At 45.9% G+C, this 23,652-nt stretch overlaps 1 protein-coding gene across 7 annotated transcripts in view; it reads left to right on the top strand.

The window, feature by feature from the left end:
- Window positions 1-5,280: 5,280 nt before the first annotated feature.
- MAP4K3 (mitogen-activated protein kinase kinase kinase kinase 3) overlaps window positions 5,281-23,652 on the top strand; it is an 87,280-nt gene continuing 68,908 nt past the window's right edge. For 6 of the 7 annotated variants that reach the window (XR_014227749.1, XM_082307629.1, XM_082307628.1 and 3 more), the window contains exons 1-3: window positions 5,281-5,520; window positions 15,759-15,816; window positions 19,001-19,091. Coding sequence is in view for 6 of the 7 variants with exons in the window: in XM_082307629.1 (XP_082163755.1) it covers window positions 5,410-5,520; window positions 15,759-15,816; window positions 19,001-19,091 (260 nt within the window). In the remaining variant the exon portion in view is untranslated. Of the gene's footprint in view, window positions 5,521-6,212; window positions 6,298-15,758; window positions 15,817-19,000; window positions 19,092-23,652 lie in introns of those variants that run through there. The other variant, XM_082307630.1, reaches the window with a different exon arrangement.

Here is a 23,652-nt window from a genome sequence, read left to right as displayed (position 1 = left end):
CCGGTTTCTAAATGCCAGGGAGTTTCCATGCAGACAGGTTCTGCCATAATTGTTTAGCACGTGGCTTCTGTCGTCCGCTTCTGACACGTCTCCTGCTGGACCTTTTCCAGCGACACCAGAACGCAGCTTTTCAAGCTGGTGCCTGCAGACCCCTGGAGAGGCGAGGGGAGAGGTGATCTGCCTGTGAAAGGTGGCTAAGAGCAGGGTACATTGAACAAGCTTAAAAACCCTTGTGTGTGGTGTTCACGCTTTCCTGGACAAACTGTAGCGGCCTGCAAGTAAAAATGAGGGTGAAAATTGATGATGGCTGGGTCCTGGTGGGATCCTGCCTCCTCAGCCCCCTCCTCTGCAAACTGGTGTCTTATTGCTGCATTTTTCACGTGAAAGGGAGAGCACAAGCTATGGGCCTCGCCAGGGAGGAGTGGGCCATGCTGAACACTTAAGGGAGCAGATGCCATTCATCCTGGTGGATCATCTTGGCAGGTTGAAGGCGAAGTTGCGCAAGCGTACTGGCTGGGAAAAGTGGTACTTGATAGCAGCGCATCTCTGAGTGATGCCTGCCGGAGAGGAAGGCAAGGCGTTCCCATACCAGGTGACCAAAACCAGCACCGGTCTCCCTTCCCAGCGCTGGGAATTACCCCCCTTTCCCACAACTAGTCCTTGTCAACTGCCCTCCTTCTCCCATCCTTTTACCATTTGCTCAGCTCCTGCCCACTCTTTCTCTTCTAAATAATCAGCTCTGCCCAGCTTCTCCCAGTACCAGCACCCATGTCCTGGATCATCAGGAGACCACCAATGGCCAGCAGCACTCGTAAAACATTACCTATTACACGGGAACCTGACTTCTTCCCTCCCCCTTGCCCTTTCCAAAAGGATACTGCTTCTCTCTGAAAGACACAGATGAGTCTTTCCACACGGAGATGTAGAAACATGAGGAAATGCTTACTACTGGGCTGCCGAGCAAAGGCAATCAGTTTTTTTCCTCTCACACTAAACTCGTGCCTCTCCTGGCAAAGACAAAACCTTCCCAGAAAAGGCCTGTGCTGCAGCAGGAGAAACAATGCTCTGACTAATGCAAAATCGCAGGCAGGAACCCTGCCTGCTGGGAACTGGCTATTGCTAACTTCTCCCAAGCAGCCTGTGCTGGCCGGTGGCAGCGCTGGCTGAGCCACGGAACTTGCAGGGGAGAGGGAAGGAGGGGGGAGACAGGCTAGACCTCACGCAGGCTTTATTTTTCGCAAGAGGGAAGGGGGAAAAAAAAAAGGAAAAAGCAGTGCGGGTGTCTGGCTGGATTCCAGTTCCCATATGCTGCACCACCGATTGGTATCCCCAAAGGGCCACTGTCTGGCAAACGCCACAAAGACATGCCCTACCTCGCCCCTGCAGCCATCGCTGCCCTGGGACATCATTTCCCTAAAAAAAGGCATTTTTGCCTTCTGCATTCTTCACCGAGCAAATGCCAGCATGAGCTGTCACTGGTACCTTGCTCCTCGGCATGACACCATGGAGGTGGCTGCTTTAAAAGGCAGTCTTGGGCCATGCAGCCGCTTACAGATAAACTAGGCATGCAGTGCAAAGGGTCTCATCCTGTGGGGGTGCCCCTCCTTGAGCCAGGGTGCGGGGTGCTTGGGAGAGTGGAGCTGGGCTCGCTCAGCTGAATGGGAAGCAACCAGCAAAAGGCACCCCAGAACAGACGGAAGTCGATGTGGGATGCCACAAGGAAGTGGTACCCAAGAGATGCTGGCTGCGGTCAGGAGAGGACGGGGGGACAGACAGCTGCTCTGGGGAGGCGTTAAAGAGGAAGAGAGTAGGGAAGAAGCCAAGTCTTCAGACTGTCAATGTCATGCTGGAAAGATTTATTTTCTTTTTTCTGTGAAGCACAATGTAAAAGCCTCATGTTTGAGGAGAGGGGAAAAATGTCCAGGCTGCACTGCTGCTTTTTTATACTCTTAGAGTCATCCCTAAAAGTTTGAGGCTTAGCTCTCCTCCGTGGACATCAGAAGTGACTGCAACAGGAGTATACCAGTATGGGACTTGTGTATGTGGGCCTCCCACATCTGGAGCCAACTGGGCCCTCTAAATTTAAACTTTCCTTCATACGCTTTCTTTGGGGCACAGCTTAAGACCACAACCAACCTGCCCTGGAACTGACACAAACCACAGCTCTTCACCTGACCAAGGCAGCCTTCGGCATTCCAGAAAACACTTTCCTGCCTCCATATCTGATCCCACCGGGCTCAAGCAGGTGCTCTGCGGCCCCTGTAAGGACACCCTCCCTCTCGTAGAGGCTCCAGTCCCATAAACAACAGGGACAGGCTGGCCCCAGGCCACACCTTCCCTCCGCAGCACCAGCAGATGCAGCGCCTTGCCCTTTCATCTGGCATGGAAAGATGCTGGAGGGGTGGGAAGAGGTCTCCAGCCACGGCAAATTGCACTGGCGTCACCTGGCTGGAGCCAGCTGGAGCCTGCCAATGCATGCCGGCTGAGGAGCCAGCACTCCTGCTTCAAGCAGTGGCCAGGATTTAGGGCTGTAGAGCATGAAGTGGCATTTCGGATCTAAGCAGCAGCAGCAGGATGGATGGATTGTGAGCGCAGCTGGAAATAACAAGGCATCCAGCCTCAGCAAGGTATTTTCTGTGGCTGTGAGGTGCCACTGACTACAGCTGGGGCTTGTGATCCCTGGAGGCACAGCAGTCAAATGTCACAGTGAATCCCCTACCATCACCAGAAGAACTCTTAAAGCAAGAGCAGTGGCTGAACTGTCACAAAAATGCTTAACACCCAAATGCAGTTTTACTGAATTCGTTTGACCTTTCTGAGTGGTGCAGGAGCCCAGCCTGCCTCCCTGCAGCATACAACTCGGCTGTCCTACCAGAGCCATGTCTAAGGAATAGGAGGAAGAAGAGAAAGCGGGAGAAGTCGCCCCAAGGCTTGGGGAACCAAATGATGCCTGATACCTATTTGATCTGACCTGTTCCTGAAGACAGTGGAGGGCACATCTCTCAGCTCCATCTGTCTGTCTTACCAAGGAGAAGGGACACAGATACTCCTGCAGAAACCCGTGGGTGTTTTTGCAAGAACAGAGGAAGCACAGGCAGCTGCCATGGGTAGAAAGCAGGATTTAAGGGGAAAAATAACCCTGCTTGCTTCATTCATAACCATTTCTACCCAAGAAGAACTTGGCAAGGACATAACATGGGAACAACTATAACCCATTTCCCCTCTAGTGAGACAAAAATGAAGACTGAGAGGCAAGAGCAGGCGGGTGACGAGGTTATCGGTGCTCCCCAGCAGGATGTCCGTTAGCCTTTCCGGACAGAGCTCAAACTCCCTGGCATTTCCTTCCGTAACTCATTCAGAGCTGCTGCTACTCCCGAACTTGTCACAGGGCCCAGTTCCCTTGGATCGGCTCTCGGAGCATCTGTGGCAGCCCCGTCCAGCTAATATACGCCTGCCGCCTGTCCTGGCTCTTCCGCAGCAAAAAGCAGCACAGTGCGCCCCAAAAACCTCGGTCATAGGCCAGGAAAAATCACAGCAGCCTGAATCCGATTCTGGAAGGTTTGAGACCATTTTACTTGTGAGAGCAAAAGTCATAAAAATGAAGCCAAGGACAGGGATGCACAGCCCAGGGTGGCTGGAGGGACAAATACACAGACAGACACTATGCGATTTCACAGCCATCATTGCTGCACCTGCCAGAGCTCAACCCCCTCAGCTCCTTCTTTGCTCTGATAATCACGCATTGAAATGGGGCCATGCCCAGCTCCCTGTCCCCACGCACCTTCTCAGTGGAGAGGAGGGTCCCCCATGCCAACATCCTTGTCAAGGCACACAGGGGCGGAAAACAGACGGTGGCTCTTTGTGCCCAAAGTCCCCCCTTGTCCCACTCTCTTTATTTCACCCATGAGTCACTGGCAGCAGGAGCGTGGTGGGAAAAGCCATGCCTGGTTCACGGGCACAGAGCCCAAGAGGTGCCCTAGGACCACACACCGCAGAGTCACACTCCAGGAGTTGCACATCTGGAGAGAAGGGTTCCCACAGCTGCCTGGCACTTGCTCCCCGCACAGAGGGTGGGGGCACAGCCAGGGATGGAGGCAAGCAGCCACATACCTCCTCCACGCTGGAAACCCACGTGCCAAGATGGGAGCAGAAGCGGAACTGGCAGTGCTGGTGTAAGAGGAGAGGGGGCCACACTTTATCCCGCAGGCGCACGCACAACACTCCAAAAAGCCAGAAAATAAGGAGAAGCAGTCCTGCGGACGAGGGGAAGACTAATGTTGCCCAGCCAGGGTGCATGGGATGGGCGTGCACAGCGGCTCCGCCAGCGGTGCAGGCGACTGGCAGGTGCACAGCTCGGTGCACATGTGGGGACATCCATAACGCGTGGTTCCCACGCCCCGCTGGGGAAAGAGGGATATCCCACAGGAGCCGGTGAGGGCCCCAGGAGCTCCCGCGGGAGCTGGCACTGGAGGCAGCGGGCCCCTGGGCAATGCTGGGATCCCAGCGGGGTCCCAGTTTTGTGCACTGGGGCAGGGAGCGCCAGGACAGTGCCCTGTCCTAAGCTGGAGACCAGGGTCGGGGCGCCGGGGAGAGGGGAGGCGGTCCCCGGTGCACCGGGCCAGCATGGGGGGTCCTTGGCCCCGGGTGCTGGAGGGGCCCCCAGCTGCAGGCACAGGGGCGCGTGAATTTGCGAGTCCTCGGCTGCATACGGGGGCTCCGGGGATGGATGGCGGTTCCCGTGCCAAGGGGCTGGCTCTGGGGGTGCCGGCTGCACGCTGGGGTGCTGTCTTTGGGGCGGGGGGGGGGATGCCGGTGAACGTGCACGGGGCTGGCTTTTCGGGTCCCCGGCTGGACGCACAGGGGCTGAACCCGGGGGGTCCCCGAGCCGGCAGCGCCGCCCACCCCTGCGGACGAGGCTGTCGAGGCGGGAGTCGATGCCCAGGTGGCAGCAGCTCCGCCACAGCCCGGCGTGCGCGGCCAAGACCGGCGGGGCGCAGCCCGCAGGCGGCGGCGCCGGCGGGCGGGAGGAAGGGGCGGCCGCCGGGCGCCCTCGCAAGCGCTGCCGGTGCCGCCGCGGGCCGGTCTCGCACAAGCTGGGGCACGGCCCCGGGGCCGGGCGGGGGAACCGGGGGGACCGGGCACGGACCCGGGCGGTGCAGCGCGGCTGGCGCATGCGCAGGAGAGGCCGCCCCGCCCGGTGCCGGCCCGCGCAGGCGCAAGGGCCGCGGCGGGGGAGCGGGGCGGGGCGGCGCCCCTTGCGCCTGCGCGGTGCGGGGGCCCGGCGCCATGTTGCCGGAGCGGGCCGGGGGGAGGCGGTGAGCGCTCCGGTGTCGGGTTCCCTCCCCCTCTCCTCACCCTCCCCTCCCCCGGCCCAGGGGGCCGCGGCCGAGCGGGGCCTCTCCCGGCACCATGAGCGGCGGCGGCGGCGGGCGGGTGTGCGACCTGTCCCGGCGCAACCCCCAGGAAGACTTCGAGCTCATCCAGCGCATCGGCAGCGGCACCTACGGCGACGTCTACAAGGTAGGCGCAGCACCGCGGTCCGGGGCGGGGGGGGTCATCTCTCCCCCTCTCCCACGGTGGTGGCTTCCGTTGCCAAGCAACCGGGTCATACCCCCCCCCCCCAAAATCTGAGGGGGGCTTCTGTTGCCAAGCAACACCCCGCCCCCCCGCCCCCCGCCCCCCGCCTTGAGGGGTCACCCGCCCCCGTCCCCCCCCCCAGCGGGGTCTGCCCCGCCGCACCGGCCGCGCTCCTGGTGGGGACGGGTGGGCACCGGCCTGGCCTGGCCGCCTCCGGCTCCCCTGCGGCGTGGCCAGCCCGTGCGAGGGGGCGACTCCCGGGGGCCGCCTCGGCGCTTGGGGAGGCCCGGGCCCTGCTGCGGGCGCGGGGCTGGCGGTGCGGGACCGCCGCGCTCTCCCGCCTTCCTGCGGCCGCGGAGCCGCCCCGGGGCCGGCTCTTGCCGCTGCTGGGGGCCGGCTCGGGCGTCTGTTTCACGGGCGGAGCCGGGGGGTCGGCTCCCCTCCGGAGGGAGCCGGGGGGGTGCGGGAAGGGCGCGCTTGCTCGCTCGTTTCCAGCCCGAATGTCACTTTAAATCGCGTGCCTGCAGGCGAGCAGGGCTGTTTATTCGGCTGCTGCTCCCGTCGCTGTCTTGGGTGGAAATACCAGTGTTTTGTGCTTGTGTCGCTGTAAAACGGGAGGCTGACCAGTCGGAGGGCAAACTGGGGCGTCAGGAAGGGTGTCCTTAAGATCGGAGTCTTTCACGATCCCGTCCTCACTTCGGAAACGTAGGGAAAGCAAAGGTAAAGCAACAGCAGCCAAACATAACTTTGGCTTTTTGGGCTTTGTGGCGTGCTTTGACATTTTTCTCTGTCCTGCAACCGATGTTGTTCGTCGTGTATCCAGCTGAGCTCTGGCCCGCCGGGCTGGGGCAGCCTGCCCCTCGGGTGGGAGGACACCGGTGGCTGCCCGCTCCCCTCGGGTGGCGGAGCGGCGGGGGGCCGAGGTTCGTCGTGTGCAGCCTCTTGGAAGCATCGCTTTAACCGTGCGCTTTCCAAGTTTCTGCTGGTCTGCGTTTGTCATCACAGGGTGGGCGTGCGTGTTTAAGAAAACTCGTGTTGGTAGGCAGGGCTGTAGGGAAACACTTAGAGCCATTCCACAATCTGAGGTGCACAAAACTGGTGCTGATGCTGCATTTGACTCTAAGTGAATGTGCCCAGAATGAAGTCTTGTTTTGGGTTGGGGCGATTTTGGTTTAATCTCAGCTCCCTTAAATGTTATGGAAGTTTCGGGACATAAATCCTCTTGTTACTGGGCTCTTAGTGTGTTAACTCCCTGCTTTATTAATTGTTCAATTGAAAAGGTTTTTTGTGTTGTTTTCCCCACCTTGCGAGCTTTCTTTGAGTGTTTGTGTGCAATGCTGATCTTTTAATTATCCAAGTCTACTTGCCTTATTCTCTGGGTTTTTTTTGTTTTTCTGCAAACTATTATCTTGATCTGCTCAGCTCTATTTCTGTTGCAGTTTTTAACTGGCATATTGACTATGTGATACCTTATCAATCAAATTTTTTTCAGTGCTCTGTACATGATTTCGATGGGTGTGAATTAGCCAAGTCACACCATGTTTACCAGTTAATTTTAAGGATGTTACTTCCAACCGTAGAGTGAATATTTACATTTGCAATACCACTATGCATCTGAAACCTGTTAATTTTCATTGGATTTGTCAAGGTTTTCTTGATGATTATTGTATTTACATTGCAGTAACCTTCAGTTCAGTGCCCTGTGAGTGGCCAGTGTTTAGCACTGCTTGTGACTTTTTGTTTGAGGCACAGAAATTCTCTCCTCCCTCAGAGTGGATTTGTTGATGTTTGCAGTCTGTCTGTGACAGCTGAGATAGAAGGTGATATATCAGGACCAGGATACACTCGGCTGCTATTAAAATTATATATTTATTCCAGATGAGAGAGAGGTAAGTGCCTTTTGATTAGGTTGTGGACAGTGTAGGGAAAATGAGATGTGCTTTTCTCTTGGATGGATTATTGCCTGTTTCATTTTGAGGCACGGTCTTGCCCAAGGCGCCTTCAAAGTGGAGTATGAAAGTAGCCCAAAAGTAGTAATGAAAGCTGGTTACTTCTAATGCGATGAAGAGGAAGTAATACAGTCCTATGTGTCATCCACACGTGAGCTTACTAGGGCTTTATCTTAAATTTGTGAGGGGTTTCATAAAGCCTCTTTCATTTGCTTCATCCTGTTGTCTGTAGGTGAACTTTGTGGTTGATGAAATAATTGTGTGAAGTTGAGATTAGCCGTGTGAAGATGAAGTCCTGCCACTGATGAGCATCAGCAGAGTGGATCCAAGCACTGCATGTACTTGGACAGCTTTAAACTATTCTTTGTAAATTGTGGTTTTTCCCCCTTAGCAGGGAGAGCCATGTAGGGAGGTTTTTCTGCTGTTAGTAGGTAGGGATTATTGCCTTAATAAGATGACAATCTTGTTATGTTGACATTCTTGCTAAATGCTGACCTTTCTGTAACCTGCTTTCCTGGCAAAGTGTTGAGGAGCTGAAAGCAGAACAGACTGGCATCTACTTCCTTGCTCTGTTTTAGTTGAACTGAGCTACAACAGGGCATGGGTTAAATGTTTGACTTGTTTAAAAAAATAAATTATATATTAAAAAAAAAAAAAAAAGAGGCAGAGTCTCTACTCCAAAGATTTCTGAATTTGAAGTAAAAGCCCATGGTGCAGACTGAACTAATGAGACTCGAAGGGAATGAGGATATGGGTCAGATTGATACTATCCTGCTGCTATGAGTCCTGCTGTTTAGCTGGTACCTGGAAAGGCGCTAATGCACTGCAAGTACAGTTTTTTGTCTCAAACTAATATTTTGTAATTATCTGCCCTCCCACTGAAGTTCAGCTTTCGAAGAGGCCTTGCAGAAGATGATAATGAATTCATCACAAGAAAGGTAATGGGTGACTTGTTCATGCCATTAGCTCTCTATCAAATATGCACAGTCAACAATCATGGGTCTCTTCTAATTAGTACTGGTGCAAGTTGGTTGTCGGAGATGAGGCTTCATCTGGGTTGCTTAGTTCTTAATGTATCCCAGGGACATAACACTGTTTTCCGTGAGGGTCTGAAAGAGAGATGATGTTTGGGTTTTTAGAATTTTTTTTCATTGAAGCTATGTTGCCATGATAGATAGCTCAAATGTTAATATTACAAAGTTCTCATTAGAAGTTTAAGTAAATCTGTTCCCTTGTCCAGAGAGGTCTCCTCTCAAGACTGCTAAAGTTAATGGTGAAATCGAGTTATTACTTTGTTGGATGGTTGATGAATCTGTAACAAAACACAGACAGATGATGTGCTAATAGTGGGTTTTTTTGGAGTTGAATTTTCTTGAGTGTTGCATATCACATTTTCATTTGCATGGTTTTGTTTTCTATGTCTCAGTAAACTTACTTGTCAAGTAATTTAGCTTCATCTAAAGTCTAGTTTAAAGACTGATAGGAAGATTGCTTTTCTGATTGCAGTTACATGTCAGGAAAATTCTTGAATTTCACCTTCTGTTTCTGTCAAATATTCTTCTCAAAAATGACATCTGCTAGGAAGGGTGAAAATTAGTTATCCTGTTGTACAAGTAATTTGTCTTCTGTGTTTCTGTGTTTTACTGTTGCAAAGAATTTAATTGTGTAGGGTGGTCAGCAAAGTGTAAAAGAGGAGTTACAGGTTTTTGGTTGTGAAAAAGAGACACTGTCCTGTTCTGCTCAGTTTCAGGAAATATTCCTAGAGTTAAATGAGGTGGTTGCTTAATTTAGTTTGCTCTGTGTTTACTCCATCTCTCATTTAGAAAGACTTCTCTGTCTCTTGGTATGAAATTGCCATTCTAATTGTCCCTGTTCCCAGGCCCTCTGTAATTTATGCCAGTCTTTTAGGGTTTGGCTTACAAGTGCTGCACGCGATATTCTGACAGAGACAATAATAATAATGCTATAATGTTCCTGTTTGCCCCCATCCTGATACCTTTTTCTTTGCTAGTAACTGCACATAGCTTTGAAGTATATTCTGAGGTGATTGTAGGTCCATTTCTTTTGTTCATATGATTAATTTATATCACAGCATATCTTGGGGGAAAAAGAAGACATTGCTTTGGCTTAATAAAGGTTGAACTTCATTTGCCTCCTCACAGGTCATTCATCTAGTGTGGGTGGACCCCTCCAAAGGTTTTCAGCATCTCACTAAAAGAAAAGCCCTTCTTTTACTTTCCCCTTTACTGAAATTCAAATAGTTGTGATAATAAGTGAGATTATTGTTCCTGCAAAGGTATCAGTTATACCATGTCTGCCTTATTTTGGTTCTTTTCGTCATTTATGGCTTCAGCTAGTTAATAAATGAAGACACAGAACTTGGTAGGGTGCGCTTTTCTTGATGTCTCATTTTAAAAAAGAAAAAGCCTGATGTTCTGCTCCCCAGCCCTTTGGCATGGGCGTTGGTTTTGGTGAGGGAAGTCAGGTATCTACCAGCTCAGCTGCTTCATGTTGAAACTCTCAGATTCTGTGGGTATCTCTAGGGAACACCTGGTGACTGTTTCTCCTTTCTGCTGTCAGCTGTGTTTCGGAGTCTCTGGTTTCTGGTAGCACTCCTGTGTGTTGCTGGAAGAGAATGTGTCCAGAACAGATGAATCTGAATTTTGATGCACTCCCATTTTGCAGAACCCTACGCACAAAGCTCTTCTCTCCGCGTGTGTGCCCTTGCTTTTCTTTCCTGGGGTGATCCAGTAAGGCATCAATTCTTCTACAGCTTTGATGCTTCTGAAATATTAAAACCGTGCCTTTTAGTTGTGTGCTTTTTGATAGGCATTTTAGTCTTCCTTTCTCCTTGATTGACCTTACAGCTGTTGAAGCTCCTTTTGACTTTGCTAGAAATAAATGTCTATGTTTTGAAGGCTCTGTATTTCAGCTTTAATTGTCTTTTGAAGCTTGTCAGGCAGGCAGAGAAGGGTGGATGTTTTGCCATCCTGTTTTTTAATGCGCTGAGTAAGTACTACAGGGCTTAGTTTCTGTGACTGTGGTTTCCTTAACCAACAATCCATGCCTTGTGTAGGGATTTTTGTTTGCCTTAGTTTCAGATCTTTTTGTTTAACATCACCTTTATCAAAGCATTGCTTTCTAAAATTGTAGCTGTCACATTTTGGTGTCAAGCCTCCTACCAGAATGTGGAACCTAATTATTTTTACTGTAATTCTTAGTAGTTCAATTCCTGTTAATTACAGCTGTAACTTCGTAGGATGGGCTGAACTGACGTTACAGCTCACTGTCGCCCGAGAGGGGCGATTCCCTGCCCTGCTCCTGGCTGTCTTGCCGCTTGCCTCGTGTCAGCTCTGGCGCACAGCGTGATGCCTGGGCCAGTGCGGTTAGTTAACATGGCAGAACACTAATCAAAAAAAGGGAGGCGGGTGGGTTTCTGCTGGCTTGGAGAGTTGAATCCGCTCCTGGGGCAGTCGTGTGGGTTTGAGAGAGGCTGAAGGGGAGGACTGTAGGGCTGGAAGCAAGGGGGCTGGGAAGCCGTTTGGGTGCGTTTTCCTGAAGAGCGGAGCTAATCCAGGTCAGGAATCCTGTCTGTGCCCTGGGACCAGTTATCCCGTGAAGGAGCAACTTGTTTAGAAATCGCTTATCTGCATTTTGTTCAACAATTCACATAGGAAGTAGTCAAAACCAGAAGTGCCCTGTTGTTACTGTCTTAGGCTTTGCTTTTTGGCCTAGTTTTTGTTGCAGCATTATATGCTTTATATTACCAGCTTCCATTTGAAGGACAAATATAAACTTGGCGAGAGATTTACCTCCTTGGATCTTGGATTTTATGTCTGTACTGGTTCAGCTGCACAGACCTCTCCTCATGAATCTACTGTTGTGGCATATATTAAGGGCAGTGCTAAATACTGGCCTTCCTCGTCCTTCTTTCCCTTCCTTTTCAGACGCACACCATGCGCATCTTTTGCTTGGCTGATGTTTCCCAAATAGAGCCCATCTGAGTACTACCCCACTACATTGCTCTTTCCTTCTCGTTTTCAGAGTAATAAGGTCTTTCCACTTGTGAAGCATTTTGGTTAATGAGTTTTTGTATAATGCAATAACAACAAAACCTGGATTTTTCTGGCTTTTATTTCTAGTGGGTGGCAGTTTCTTATATAGCATTTTGACCTGATATCCTACTGTTGTCACAGAGACAGTAGCAATTATTTCCCATTTAATTAGGTAGTGCTTCTGCAGCTTAACTTAGTGGTCGGTGGATTTTTTTAAACTCCTCGCCAGGTATGGCGATCTAGGTCTCTGGAAGAGTATTGCTCTTTTAGCCTCTGGTAGAATGAGGATCTCCATATGGTTTTCCAGAGCAGACATTGTATAAATGCTGTACACATTTAGTAAAGTGACTGCATGTAGATGCAGGCATTGTAGGCCAGTTTTTGCTTCTGGAAAACCTGTGTAATGCATTCCCATTGACATAGTGAAATCTGCATGTGAAGGAATTAATTGCAGGCTCCTGCTCATGGAAACAGGGATGGGAGGAAAAGCTCTTGGCTATTGCTGTTATCTCATCATCAGAAAGGCTGGGAGTTAGAGCACTTACAGCGCAACAAAAAATGAACATGTGTTTTCTTACATGAACCTCTCTGAAATTTTTGGTAGCATTTGCCAAATCAAAAATACTTGTTTGAAATTTTTCTTCAGCCAGCTACTCCTTATTGATGCTCTAATCTCAAAACCCATAAGTAATTGGCAACTTTAGTGTGATTATGCTAAATGAAAGCATAAGGCAGTGTCCTCAACATACGGAGCTATTGTATGGTATGTACACAAGCACCCTCAAAGAAAGAGTCAGAGGCAGCTCCAACCCGTGTTGAAAAGGATGCGGTACTTCGGTCTTTTTCCGTCTCTCATTCATGTGAGCTTAGGCAAGGAATTTTTTCACAACTGATGAGTTCAAAGGTATTTGGTGAGATCTAGTAAAACCTGTGAGGGGTACCGAATCCTCATCCTTATCCTTTGCAAGGAACTCTTGTGTCACTACAATCAGAATAATCTCTTTTATATATACTCAGATTAACAAAGGCAATTCATATTCTTACTTGTGACAACACCTTCAATGCTGATAACCCAAATGGAATAGGATGCAAAGTGATTCAGATTGTCTACTTCAAGTCATGTTTTCTTAAGTAACAATTCATGCCCTTAAGGAGTTGGTAGCCTGCTGTTCCTGAAGGCATTGGTGACCTGCATTAAATCAGATTTTTTTCCTCCTTTTTGGCTTTCATGAGCCCCGGCTGATATTGGTCCAGAGAACAGCCAGCTGGCCAAAGAGTCCCACTGCTGCTGGTGTTGAAGAAAGGAAGTAATGCTTAAGCTGAAGGTGAAAAGACACAACGCTTGTTCTTTCCTGCCCATGATTTTGAACAGTTCTTTTGAGAACACGACATCGAAGAAGAGATCCCTTTGCGATGGGAGCGGGCGAAATCAGCCACGAGGTGTGGAGAGCGCAGGTTTCACAACGCTGCCTGCTGCTCGGACTCTATTCCTTTGGCTGGGATTTTGCATATCCTGCTCCAGATGTAGACAGACAAATCTACAGATACTATTGATAGTTTTTTGGCATCACCATCGCATAAGACTTTGTGACCAGTATCCTCATGTGTTTTAATCAGACTTGTTCTGAATTTGTCACTAGCTCCTACCCACCTTCTATCTTGCTTTAGTTGCCATAGCACTCTGCAGAGCATAGTGATCTATGGAGCCATACTCAGAGAAACAAATTCCTGACAGCTGGACACAGTATTGTTAAAAATACATAAAATTAAAAAAAAATGACCAAACACTTTTTTGCTAGACTACCAATGTCTCCAAAGCCTGTGAAATTTTTCCATCTTGGCTTGCATGTCCTAGCTGCATGCAGGATGCAGAACTTCAGGATCTCATCACTTGTATCTACCACAGTTGTGTCTCATTGATTATCTTGCCTAGTACAAGTTGCCCCAAAACAGGTCTTTAAGTTTTACTAAGACTCCCTGATGATGTTAGGTCTTCGTTAAAGCTTCAGTAATTTTTCTTGTTAATCTTGGAGGTTAAAAAATGCTGACCTTTGATTCATGAACATCTTGCTTCTGTGTTTGTTTCTCGTTGGGAAAAGAAATACGGAATAAAAATCCTAGCTCATGCTTCAGTGGTGCCACTTTCTCATGTGTTGCCTTCATTCTCTGGTACAGATAAAAGGAACGCCTATTTTTGCTGTTAATGTTTTTAGTGTCTTTGTTCCACCATACAGTGATGAGACCCTGCTGCCATCAGTGGGGTGAGCAAATAATGACTTACAGGGAAGACTGCCAGAGAAAACTTATTTTTTTAACTGTTTTTTTCCACAATCTATCAAGTTTGGACTACTCTCTGACTTCTATAGGATTCCCACTGGTCTCAGATCTATCCACAAGCATCAGCTTGGAAATTATTTGCAAATGCCAGTACTCCCAGCATTGCAGAAGAGCATTGCCACACCAAGGAGCAGTGAGAGGTTTGAGATCAGCCGTGCTAGGGTAGATCTCTAGGTAGCCATGCCGGGGTAGATCTCTAGATGCAGGAATACACACTGCATTTATTTCCAGACTTTTATTGCTGGCTATTTTTTATAGTCTTAATGTTTTTTTTCCCTCCACTTGTGGTTCCACAACCAGCTCTCAAGCTGCCATGTTAAGAATTGATACCTTGCAGTATTTGGTGAGTCTCATGGCCAGTCAATAAAAGGTGTGAGCCCTTGAGCTCCTGAAGTGGCTTAAATGAGACCATTAGCCACTGTAAAGGTGGGCACCTATCTGCATCATTAAATTCTGTAATTCTGGCCTTTTTTTGACTTGAAGGTGGATGAGGAAAAAAGCAAAATCAGCACTGGTCTCACCTTTTGTGCCCTGTGTAGGGGGTAGAGCGGGCACTGCATTCAGTGCAGCGCTGGTCCAGCACAGTACAGCTCCGGGTACCGGGCCTCCCCTGGGGAGAGGAGAGGCTGTAGCTGAGCATCCTTCAGGAGCTGCTGCTCCAGCGCTGGGGAGCAGCTTTGCAGGGGCACAGAAGTGTCCTGCAAGTATGGGGCAAATGGCTCCCTGGTTTTCAGTTAGTAGTCAAATGCAACAGTTCTAGAAGATAAATCATTATTATCGTAATTTATGTTGCTTCTTAATGGCTTTTTAAAAATTTAGCTTCCTTCGTTGCTCAGTAGAATGTAGGCTTTAGCATGACAGAGCCCCATACAAAATGGAGTTAAGCTGCTGAGTAATTGCTGCTGAAGTTGGCTACAGAGCTGCTGTGTATACGAGGGGAATGCTTTCAAACTCCTTTGTTGCTGGCTTGTTTTCTTTGCACCCTTGCAGCAAGGGGAGGATGCTGTCGCCGGCGGAGAGTAAGGACCAAGGGGCATGTAGTGAAACGAGCAGGACGCGTTGCATCGCTCTCGTGGGAGTCTTGGAGGCAGTCACATACGCTGCAGGGTGCAGCCCTTGATGCTCCCTGGGCCCTGCTTGTCTGCTGTGAGATCCGCGTATAACTGCTTCGCAGTCAGTATCTCGGTGGTTGGTTTGTTTATGGATTTTAATATGGAAGTACAGCACAGTCGAGGACTTGCGTAATGTAAGATTGTTGTGTGGCAGCACAAGGCTTCCTGAGCATACTTAAAGCTTCAGATCTTGGTACAAATTAGCTGCCTGGTGGTTTTTTTTTTGAGATAGCTTGCTGTGTTGTTAGAAAATAAATCCAGGATGAGAAGTTTTGTTGGAAGAGTGTTTCCTACAAATGTGGACTGGAGAAGAGCACGCTAGCTGCAGAATTCTTACTGTTTGGTTCACTGTCATTAAACACAGACGTGGATTATTTTAAATAAGTGTTTTGGGTATAACAGAACTCAATAATGATACTTATCAAATGAAAATATATGTGGTAACCCCGATTTCAAAAAAAAAAAAAAAAAGGCATGGTGTATTTGGGAAAAAAATTCTAACCTTGCATGAAATGTAAATATACAAGATGTTTTAATTTATTGGCTCCTCCTGACATTTTTGCTTCAAAAAAAAAAAAAAAAACCAACAAGCGGTTTCACTGTTTTAGACCTTTGTATATCTCAGTTGCTCTTTGACTCTGTGTTGTCAGAGAATGTCGAGTTGAGAATGCAGAGTTGGTTGCTGTGTTTTGCTCTCTAAATATTCTTCTTTTTTTTTTTTTTTGTAGGCTCGAAATGTCAACACGGGTGAGCTAGCAGCGATTAAAGTAATAAAACTAGAACCAGGTAAGTGTTTCTTAACTGAAATAGGCCACGAAAATGAAACGTTTTCATGCTTAAAAAACAATTGTACAAAATCAATTAAGTCCACTTATTGAAAGAAGGTTGCCTTTTAGTGTAGGACAAAATACACTGTTCTAAAAAATAACGTGCATGACAAGCAAGATGTGAGGGGAAAAAATGTAACTGGAGAACAGTTAAAGGAAAGATGATTAAAATTTCAACCAGAGTTGTGTTTTTCTGTCCTAAGTAATATGTTTTCAACCCATGTGATAGAAAAAAAACTGTATAGAACAGAAGAAATGAGGAAGACAGCAAGGCAGAAAAGAACTCACCTGGAAAAAGCGTTGAGGGAGAAATAAAAAGAAGGAGGGGTGTAATAATAGGTGAGCATTAGTATCCAGGAATTGAGTACATTTCCTGAAATTCTCTTGGAGACTCTGATTAGGACATCATTGTATGCTAGATTTATGCTTGAACTGTGCTTGCGTTGTGATTTCACAAAGTATGTATGGCCTGCAGATCAGTTATCAGCCTGCAACTGTCGTTCTGTTAATATGGCTAGACTTGTTGAACAAGAGTACAGTAATCTGGGAAGTAAAATGTCCAGAATTTTTGTTTAACTTGTAACTGTTGGTGTTCCATTTCAAGATTTAATGTTGCCGTGTGAGCAGGTTAATATTTTAACTACTGCCTGGTTTGATTCTTAAGGTCTATGCAGGCAGGAAGGGAAAGAAGTTGCTACTTTCTTCCATTTCTTCTCTTACAATTCTGGAAGTGATTAGAAAATTTGTGTTTATGTAATGCATGCACATTTAAAAAAAAAAAAAATCAAGACAGGTCAGTATGTTAGTATGTAGTTCCAAAAGTGTATGTTCATCACGCTTATTTGTACTCAAAGTCCTGGTCTCGGATTATCTTGTCTAGTTCTGCTGCTTTGGCTTTTTATGTCACTTCTCATTGCTGGAGTACTTGGCTGTGCGTGACGTGGGTTACCAGTCCAGCTAAGACAAGCAGCCGTGCTGTCCCTATGGAACTGTAAACGTAAAACAGGGAAGGAGACTTGTGTAGTGGGGAAAGAACCATAGGACTCAGCAGACTCAGTTCATGTCAACCTTTTAAGATAATGCAACTTTCTACTTAGCTGACGACTTCCACTCTCAAAACTATGAAGTGACTTGGTTAAAAAGTGTTGTATGGGTAGTGCTGAGTAGGACTCAGAGGACCATGTTGTGTGTGTTATCTGAGCTGTGGACAGAGCCTGGTTATGCACCGCAGCTGGAGTAACTTGCCTTCATGCTGTGCTGATGGTGGTAACAACTGGCATCTTGCAGCCGAATCCAGTAGTTTTGGCAGCCTTTGGATACCTGAGTGGTGCACAGAAAATGCGCTCTATCTACTCTCTGTTTGCTCAGCTAGCTCAGTTTCTCTCTGTAGTTGTCGCTTCCAGTTGCGGTAGAGGCTTGACTCACAGCTTCAGATGGGCAGGGTCCACATTCCAGAACTGTGGCAACGGCTTTCTTTGCAAGTTTTGCAGATCGGGGGAGAGCGTGAAGATTAAGGGCTAATAATGTTTAGGCACTTACTCCAAAGCTTATGCTTCTTTAATATTTTGGATGCAATGAAAACACTGGTCAAATCCTGGAGGAATTGTGTCCTTTCATGGAGATGCCCGTCTGTATGTGAAAATAATTTCTTGTTTGTTCTTCAGCGTTCGCGTTTAAAGGTCTAGCCAGGATACAGCAAGCCATCAGCAGTACACCACAGATACTAGACAGTCTGTTGTGACATTAAACTTGCACCTTGTGGTTTGAAATTTGCTTTCAGTTAAATAAAATACACGTGACTATCGGATTTCTGGTTAAAAAGTACCAAATGGTTAGATCACCACTATGTTGATGTGTTGGGAGGAACTTAAAACATATTTTCTTAGGTAATAGCTTGGCCAGTTCTGTTGGAATTTGTTGTGTTACATTTGAAATTTATTAACAGCCATATTTGAGAAGTGATTTTGGGTTGCGACAATTGATAAATATGAGCTTAGTGTCTATATTCAACTCTTTAGACAGTAGCTTTTGAGTTATGCTGAAGTGTGCTACAGCAGTACACTAAAAGGAGAGTTTTGACATACTTTGAATTTTCCTGTTTTTTCAACTTGCTTATAGAATCTCTTAAATTATTCATGAAGTTAAATGGTTATTTTAGGCCTTCAGGCTTCTTTTACCTGTGAAGTCCTTAAGTTAGTAAGAATGAGTTGTTTTTTGTGAACTGTGTGTGTCTAGTAACTAAACAAACTTCAGAAGAACTTCTTTGGAAATAACATACCAGGCTAGCTATAATTTGCCCTTATAACTTAAAAAAATTCAGAGGAGACCCAGTGTAAGATACTGAACTGCAAAAGAGCATTTGACATGTATTTCTCCCCCCCCCCCCCAAAGAAAAAAAAAAAAAAAAAAAAGGCTGTTGAATATCTGTTACCAACATTCTCTTACATCTTGATGTCTTTCTCGCCTTCCCTCTTTAACTTACCTACAAAACCCCTGCACAACACCCCCGAAACAAAAATGCCTTTGGGAAACTTGTTGGGTTTTCAGTTTCATACAGGATTTTGTCAGTGTACACATCTGGTAAGAACCTTTTATAGAAAGACAGGGACAACTGAGATACGAAATAGTAAGACTCAGATTTATGCCACATCTATGTCAGTGTTTTATCTGGACATAAGCTATGCAGAGTCCATAAATTTATGTGCTTACTGAGTTTACTGAAAAGTTGCAGCACCAGTGTACTATTGAATGTTTTTTGCTCAGGAAGGTGAACTAATGGGTGTTGGACATGTGGCCAAAAATAGCAAACTTTTTTGGGTTTCTAAGAACCTTGGCTATTGGTAGGGCATATGCAGATGGAGACAGTGGGTTCTTGGGGAAAATAAAGACTTTAGAAAGAGCTATGGCCAATATCATAAAAGGTATCAGCAGATGTGAGGTCCACCTGGTCCAGAATGAAACTTCTTAAGAATATAGTTACTTATTGCTAAACCCTTGCTAATAAGTATTGATTTACAGGTGCTTTATATGTCTGTGAAACTGGCAGATAATCAGTTTTAGTTACTCAAAATGTTTATTTTATAAACATGTACTGAAAGTCTAGTTGAAATGTGAGTATGATTATTCATTCTTCTGCTTTTCAGGAGAAGATTTTGCTGTTGTGCAGCAGGAAATCATTATGATGAAAGACTGTAAACATGCAAACATCGTTGCTTATTTTGGCAGCTATCTCAGGTACAGTTTGTTTCTTTTGCTCACTGAAAAATACCTCTCTATCTCCTTGTAAAGGACAGGTCTATAAGGCAAAACATAATTTACCAAATAATATCCACTTGTATATTAAAATCTGTTCTGTTTACCACAGTGTCTCTCTATAAATAATGTTCCTTGTAGCAAAATCTTTCAGTGACCATGTAGTCATGTTTCCTTGGAAATGAGTTGTCGTTTAAAAGCTTTGAATTTAATACATAAATGGAAAATTAAGCAGAAGTATGACACGTATGAAGAAAGGGTCTGTGTATATAGTATCGTTTGAATCTGTTTCAGTAAAATGTCTCTTAAATTTGCAAAACTTTGGGAAGTATAAATATTGCATAATACAGATAGAGTTCTCAGAAATGTTCTGACTTAATTTTACATGCCAACACCAGTTGTCTGAGAACTCAAAATTGAATGTTATGGGGAAATAAGGAGGAAAAAAATTGTTGGTTTTTTCCTTGCTTAAGAGTAGTAGTAGTGCTATGTTAAGCTTTAAGGACAATTTCATACTGAAGTACCTAAGAGTATAAACTGTGCAGCCTTTAAAAAGCGCACTGGTGATTTGTGTTTTGGATTTGTTTTGAAATCTAAAAATGATTAATATTTTAGCTCTTTTATCTTTGCTTTTCTCTGTTGAGCTGCAGAGTTGTTTAGGGCACTTAATGTAGTATGTGTAAATTGTTCTGTCTCATTATCCTTTTGTGTAATTCCTTTTGTAAGGTATTATGCTTACTTGTTACAAGTACAGTAAACTCATACTCCATACAAAGTCTCAGTATTGAGAAAATTGATGGCTAGCATCTAATAACATTTGCTATTTATAATTCTTTTTAACATATCCTGACAAATGTTTTATGCTAGATATAGCAATTGCTTGATATTCAAGGACCAGACCTTTTAATACTGGATTTTGTGAACCTAATGTCGTAATGTTATGTATATCATGCCATGTAATAGCTTTAAAAAGACTCTGAAAAGTCATGATGCTCTTTATGGCAGAGGCTTCTCATTCCTTTCAGGTATTCCCATTATCTTCTATCTGCTTGAGGACAATAGAGGTGGGACATGGTAGCTCTGCGTGTTGTGAAGGTTTCTAGACCCTATTCATAATGGGAAGATGCCAAGTTGAGTTACTCATACGTGTACTGGACCTCAGCACCTTCAGCTGAAATTTTCCATAATGGCTATCTACTGCAGCCAAAAGCTTTTCAGCAATATAGGCCAAGTGCTTTTGGATTGGGGGTGGGAAGATAGAGGTGGTATTTTCACATGGAAAATCTTGGTACATGAGAGCCTTTCAACAAAATATTACTATCTTTGAGGCAGGAGCATATGACAGAATTTCGCTCTTGTATTTGAAAGTGCATGTTTTCCTTTTAAAAATCTTTCAAATTTGACCAAGTTATCTTCTGAAATACTGCATTTCTTTTACTTCTATTCTGGATCCACTAGAGCTTGGGAAATCCCAGTTACTGTTTCTTTTCTAGCCAGCAGTGTCTGGTTTGCTGCGTGTTTGCAGTGCTACAGAAGAGCTAAGACGTGCTCGCTGGCTTGCTTGGCCATTGTTGAGCGTTCCTTGTTTTGCTCTGGGCTGAGCTGGGACAGGACGTTGAAATGGCAGGTTTGGAGCGCCTAGTGGTGCTCTTAGTGACCTTGACGCTGAACCTCTGCATAGTTGGAGCAAACTGAAATCAGACAAGTTGAGTGTGCCAGAACTTAGGAGGCAGTGTTGGCGAAGAGAGAAAGTCCTGGCAATAAATGCTAGAGAAGGAGATGTCTCATGCAGAAGCTCATCTGACTAATGCTGTCCCGAGGAGTTTCATCTCCCTGCCTCTTGTATTCAGTATCCTGAATAGCCCTGGATGCTTGCTGAAACCATGTTTTATCACTGGTGGGGTTCATTGCATCTTTCTCAGTATGAATATCTTGTTAGCTTTTGTCTGATGAGTGAAAGTATTGCATGCTGACAGATGCGATTCAAATCCATAGAATCTGTGTTTTGAATGATGTTCACTTTATATTCACTTTTCAAAGGTCTGTAGTGGAAAAGCTGGTCATATTAGTACTTCACAGACATAGTTTAGTGTGGAGCATGAAGGAAGTTTCCAAGAGCAAATGTATTTTCAGAATAAGATTAAGTGGAAATGCGCTGAAAGTGTGAGAACGAAGAGGAAAGCATGCAGTCGACTAGCAGTCGACTAGCCCATTAGCCATCCGCACGCTACACTGAACGAGGCTGGGAGTGTGTGATTGTGTACTGCTTGCATTATCATGTATACATGTGCAGGAAGGGATCAAAGTCTGAAGATTAAAATCAACAAGCCATGCTGTTCTGGCATCCCATATCTTGAAGGGTGCTTGTCTTGGCAGCCTGAATGCTTTTTTCAGGCTGGTCTGTGAGCTGCATTATGCACAAGCTTGTGCGGGTGTGCATACAGATAGAGCGTGTGTACATGTAGGGACTTCGTATTCCAAACTAGGAGTGTCTGCACTTCAGTTTTGAATGTTTGAGGTTAATTTGAAGGTTAACCTAAGTTGTGCGTTAGTTCTATTCTGTGCAGTACTGGCAGGCTTTTTCTTGTGCATGAACAGTCAATTCTTAATACTGTTACATACCACGAAGTCATGATAAAATTTTATTGAGAATTTGTGGAGTTACTAGTCTGTTTGACAGCGGCTTACAGATTGTCAGGTGGTAAAGTTGTCAAGGGATCTTGTGATCTCCTAAAGGCAGTATTTGGAAGCTCCATGTTATGTTGACTAAGCTTCTTAAATGGATGTTGCATATTCTGAAAGTTGTGTGGCTAGGACCATATAGTGTCCCATCTTCCTGTCGTGCCTCCTTAATCTTCTTCCCTGCCTCAAAGCCTACCTTTGTTTGGGAAGAGAGCACCTTTTTGTATGTTAAGGTGTCCTCCACTGCACGTGATTACTTTATTTGTACCTGTCTGCCATACGGGGAAGGAAGTTGTGTGGACGTTTTTCTTGATGCGTGACATTAAGTCTGGCGTGCTCCAGAAACCTGAAAGTCATTGTTGTAAACCTTTTCAGAAGACAAATTTAGAAGAAAGAAGTAAGTGAGGAATGGCAGAGGGGAGGGCTGGGGCTCTGCAGTCCTGTTGAAGTTACCCTGAGCTGTTTTTCTAACATAGGAACTTCTGACCAAGAATGCGAGGGTTCCATTTGTGTTTGTTTCTGGAGGTGGGATTATTTGCATTGTAGAAGCACTGACAAATGTATCCAGTTGTCTTACCAGCTGCTTCTTTTAACTAGTCATAGTGGGAACAGATTGCTTAGTATAGCTAATAAAAAGCTGTTTTTATGACTTTTTAAGATTTCATGTGAAAACAGACTATGAACAAATATTATTGTTGCATTCAACTTTCTTTAAAATTTTTAGGTTGAAATGGTACCTCTTCTCATGATGCTGTATTCAGGCTGGGGATGCTTTTACTTTAAAGAGCAGTTTTCCTCTTGTCTCAGGGTATCAAAATAAACCTTTGTAGACCCAGAATTAAATTTTGGCAAATATAGTACATATTTTGGCACTCTCTTGTGCTCTTGCTTGGTCCTCTCCCCTTTCTTTGGTGCAGTGCTTCTCTTTTGTTTGGGCAATCGAATGGCTGTCTTTGAGGCCTCTCATTGTCTGACCTTCTGTTTTCCGAGTATCTTTCAATGCTAAAAACAATAAGAAAAATAACATCATCCTATACGTGGCACTTATCTGCATATTGTTCCCCATGCATTTCTTCTGTTTACATATGGATTTTTCAAGCAGTCAGATTTCTGCCTTGCTGTTAGCCTAGGTGTTAAGTTGCAGGCGCTAAAAGGTACTGTTGATCCTGCCTCTCTTTTGTTTGCTGCACTCGCCATATGCTCTGCAGAAACAGACAACTCTGTACCCTGTTACTGTTGATTACATGGATCTTCACCTGTCTCAAAGCACTTAGGCACAGTAATAAAAGGCTAGATGAGAATTAGTAATGCAATCTCCTCTTTTGATCCTCTTTTTTTCCTGGTTTTTTTTTTCTGTTTTTTTCCTTTTCTGTAGGGTTTTTCCACATTGGGAAGTTAATGCTCAGTAAGCGGTGTGAATTTACAGCACTTACCTACTTCGTGTCTCTTACTTTGCGGGTGGTCCGCTGCTGTCCCAAGGCTGCTGGGGTTGTCCTGGATTTTTCCCACTTCCACACTGTTGGCATCAAACGGGATGCAGCCCCATGGGAAAGAGTGGCTTTCATGAGCCCAGTGCCCCCAAAAGTGTCCTGCCTGAGTCCTGCATCACTGTGGGGAATAAACAAGGGGCTTGCAGATGTCTGTCTCTTCAGTGCTTCTTTCTCACTTATGTTCCCCTGCTGCCACTGCTAATTCTCTTTTCTTTCACAGGTAGTCACATTGCTTCTGTGTCTGACTTTGATCAGTTATTTCAGTGGAAAGCCTTCATATTATTTCAAGCAATGCTTTAACCCCTAGAAATGTATGGAGTTAACAGTTGCTTAAAACCTCTGTAATACCTGAACAATACCTTTCCTACCAC

The sequence above is a fragment of the Platalea leucorodia genome (assembly GCF_965183815.1).
Source record: "Platalea leucorodia genome assembly, chromosome: 3".
Lineage (NCBI taxonomy): Eukaryota > Metazoa > Chordata > Aves > Pelecaniformes > Threskiornithidae > Platalea > Platalea leucorodia.
The sequence above is the reverse complement of the archived record's forward strand: the minus strand, read 5'-3'. Positions and strand labels throughout refer to the sequence as shown.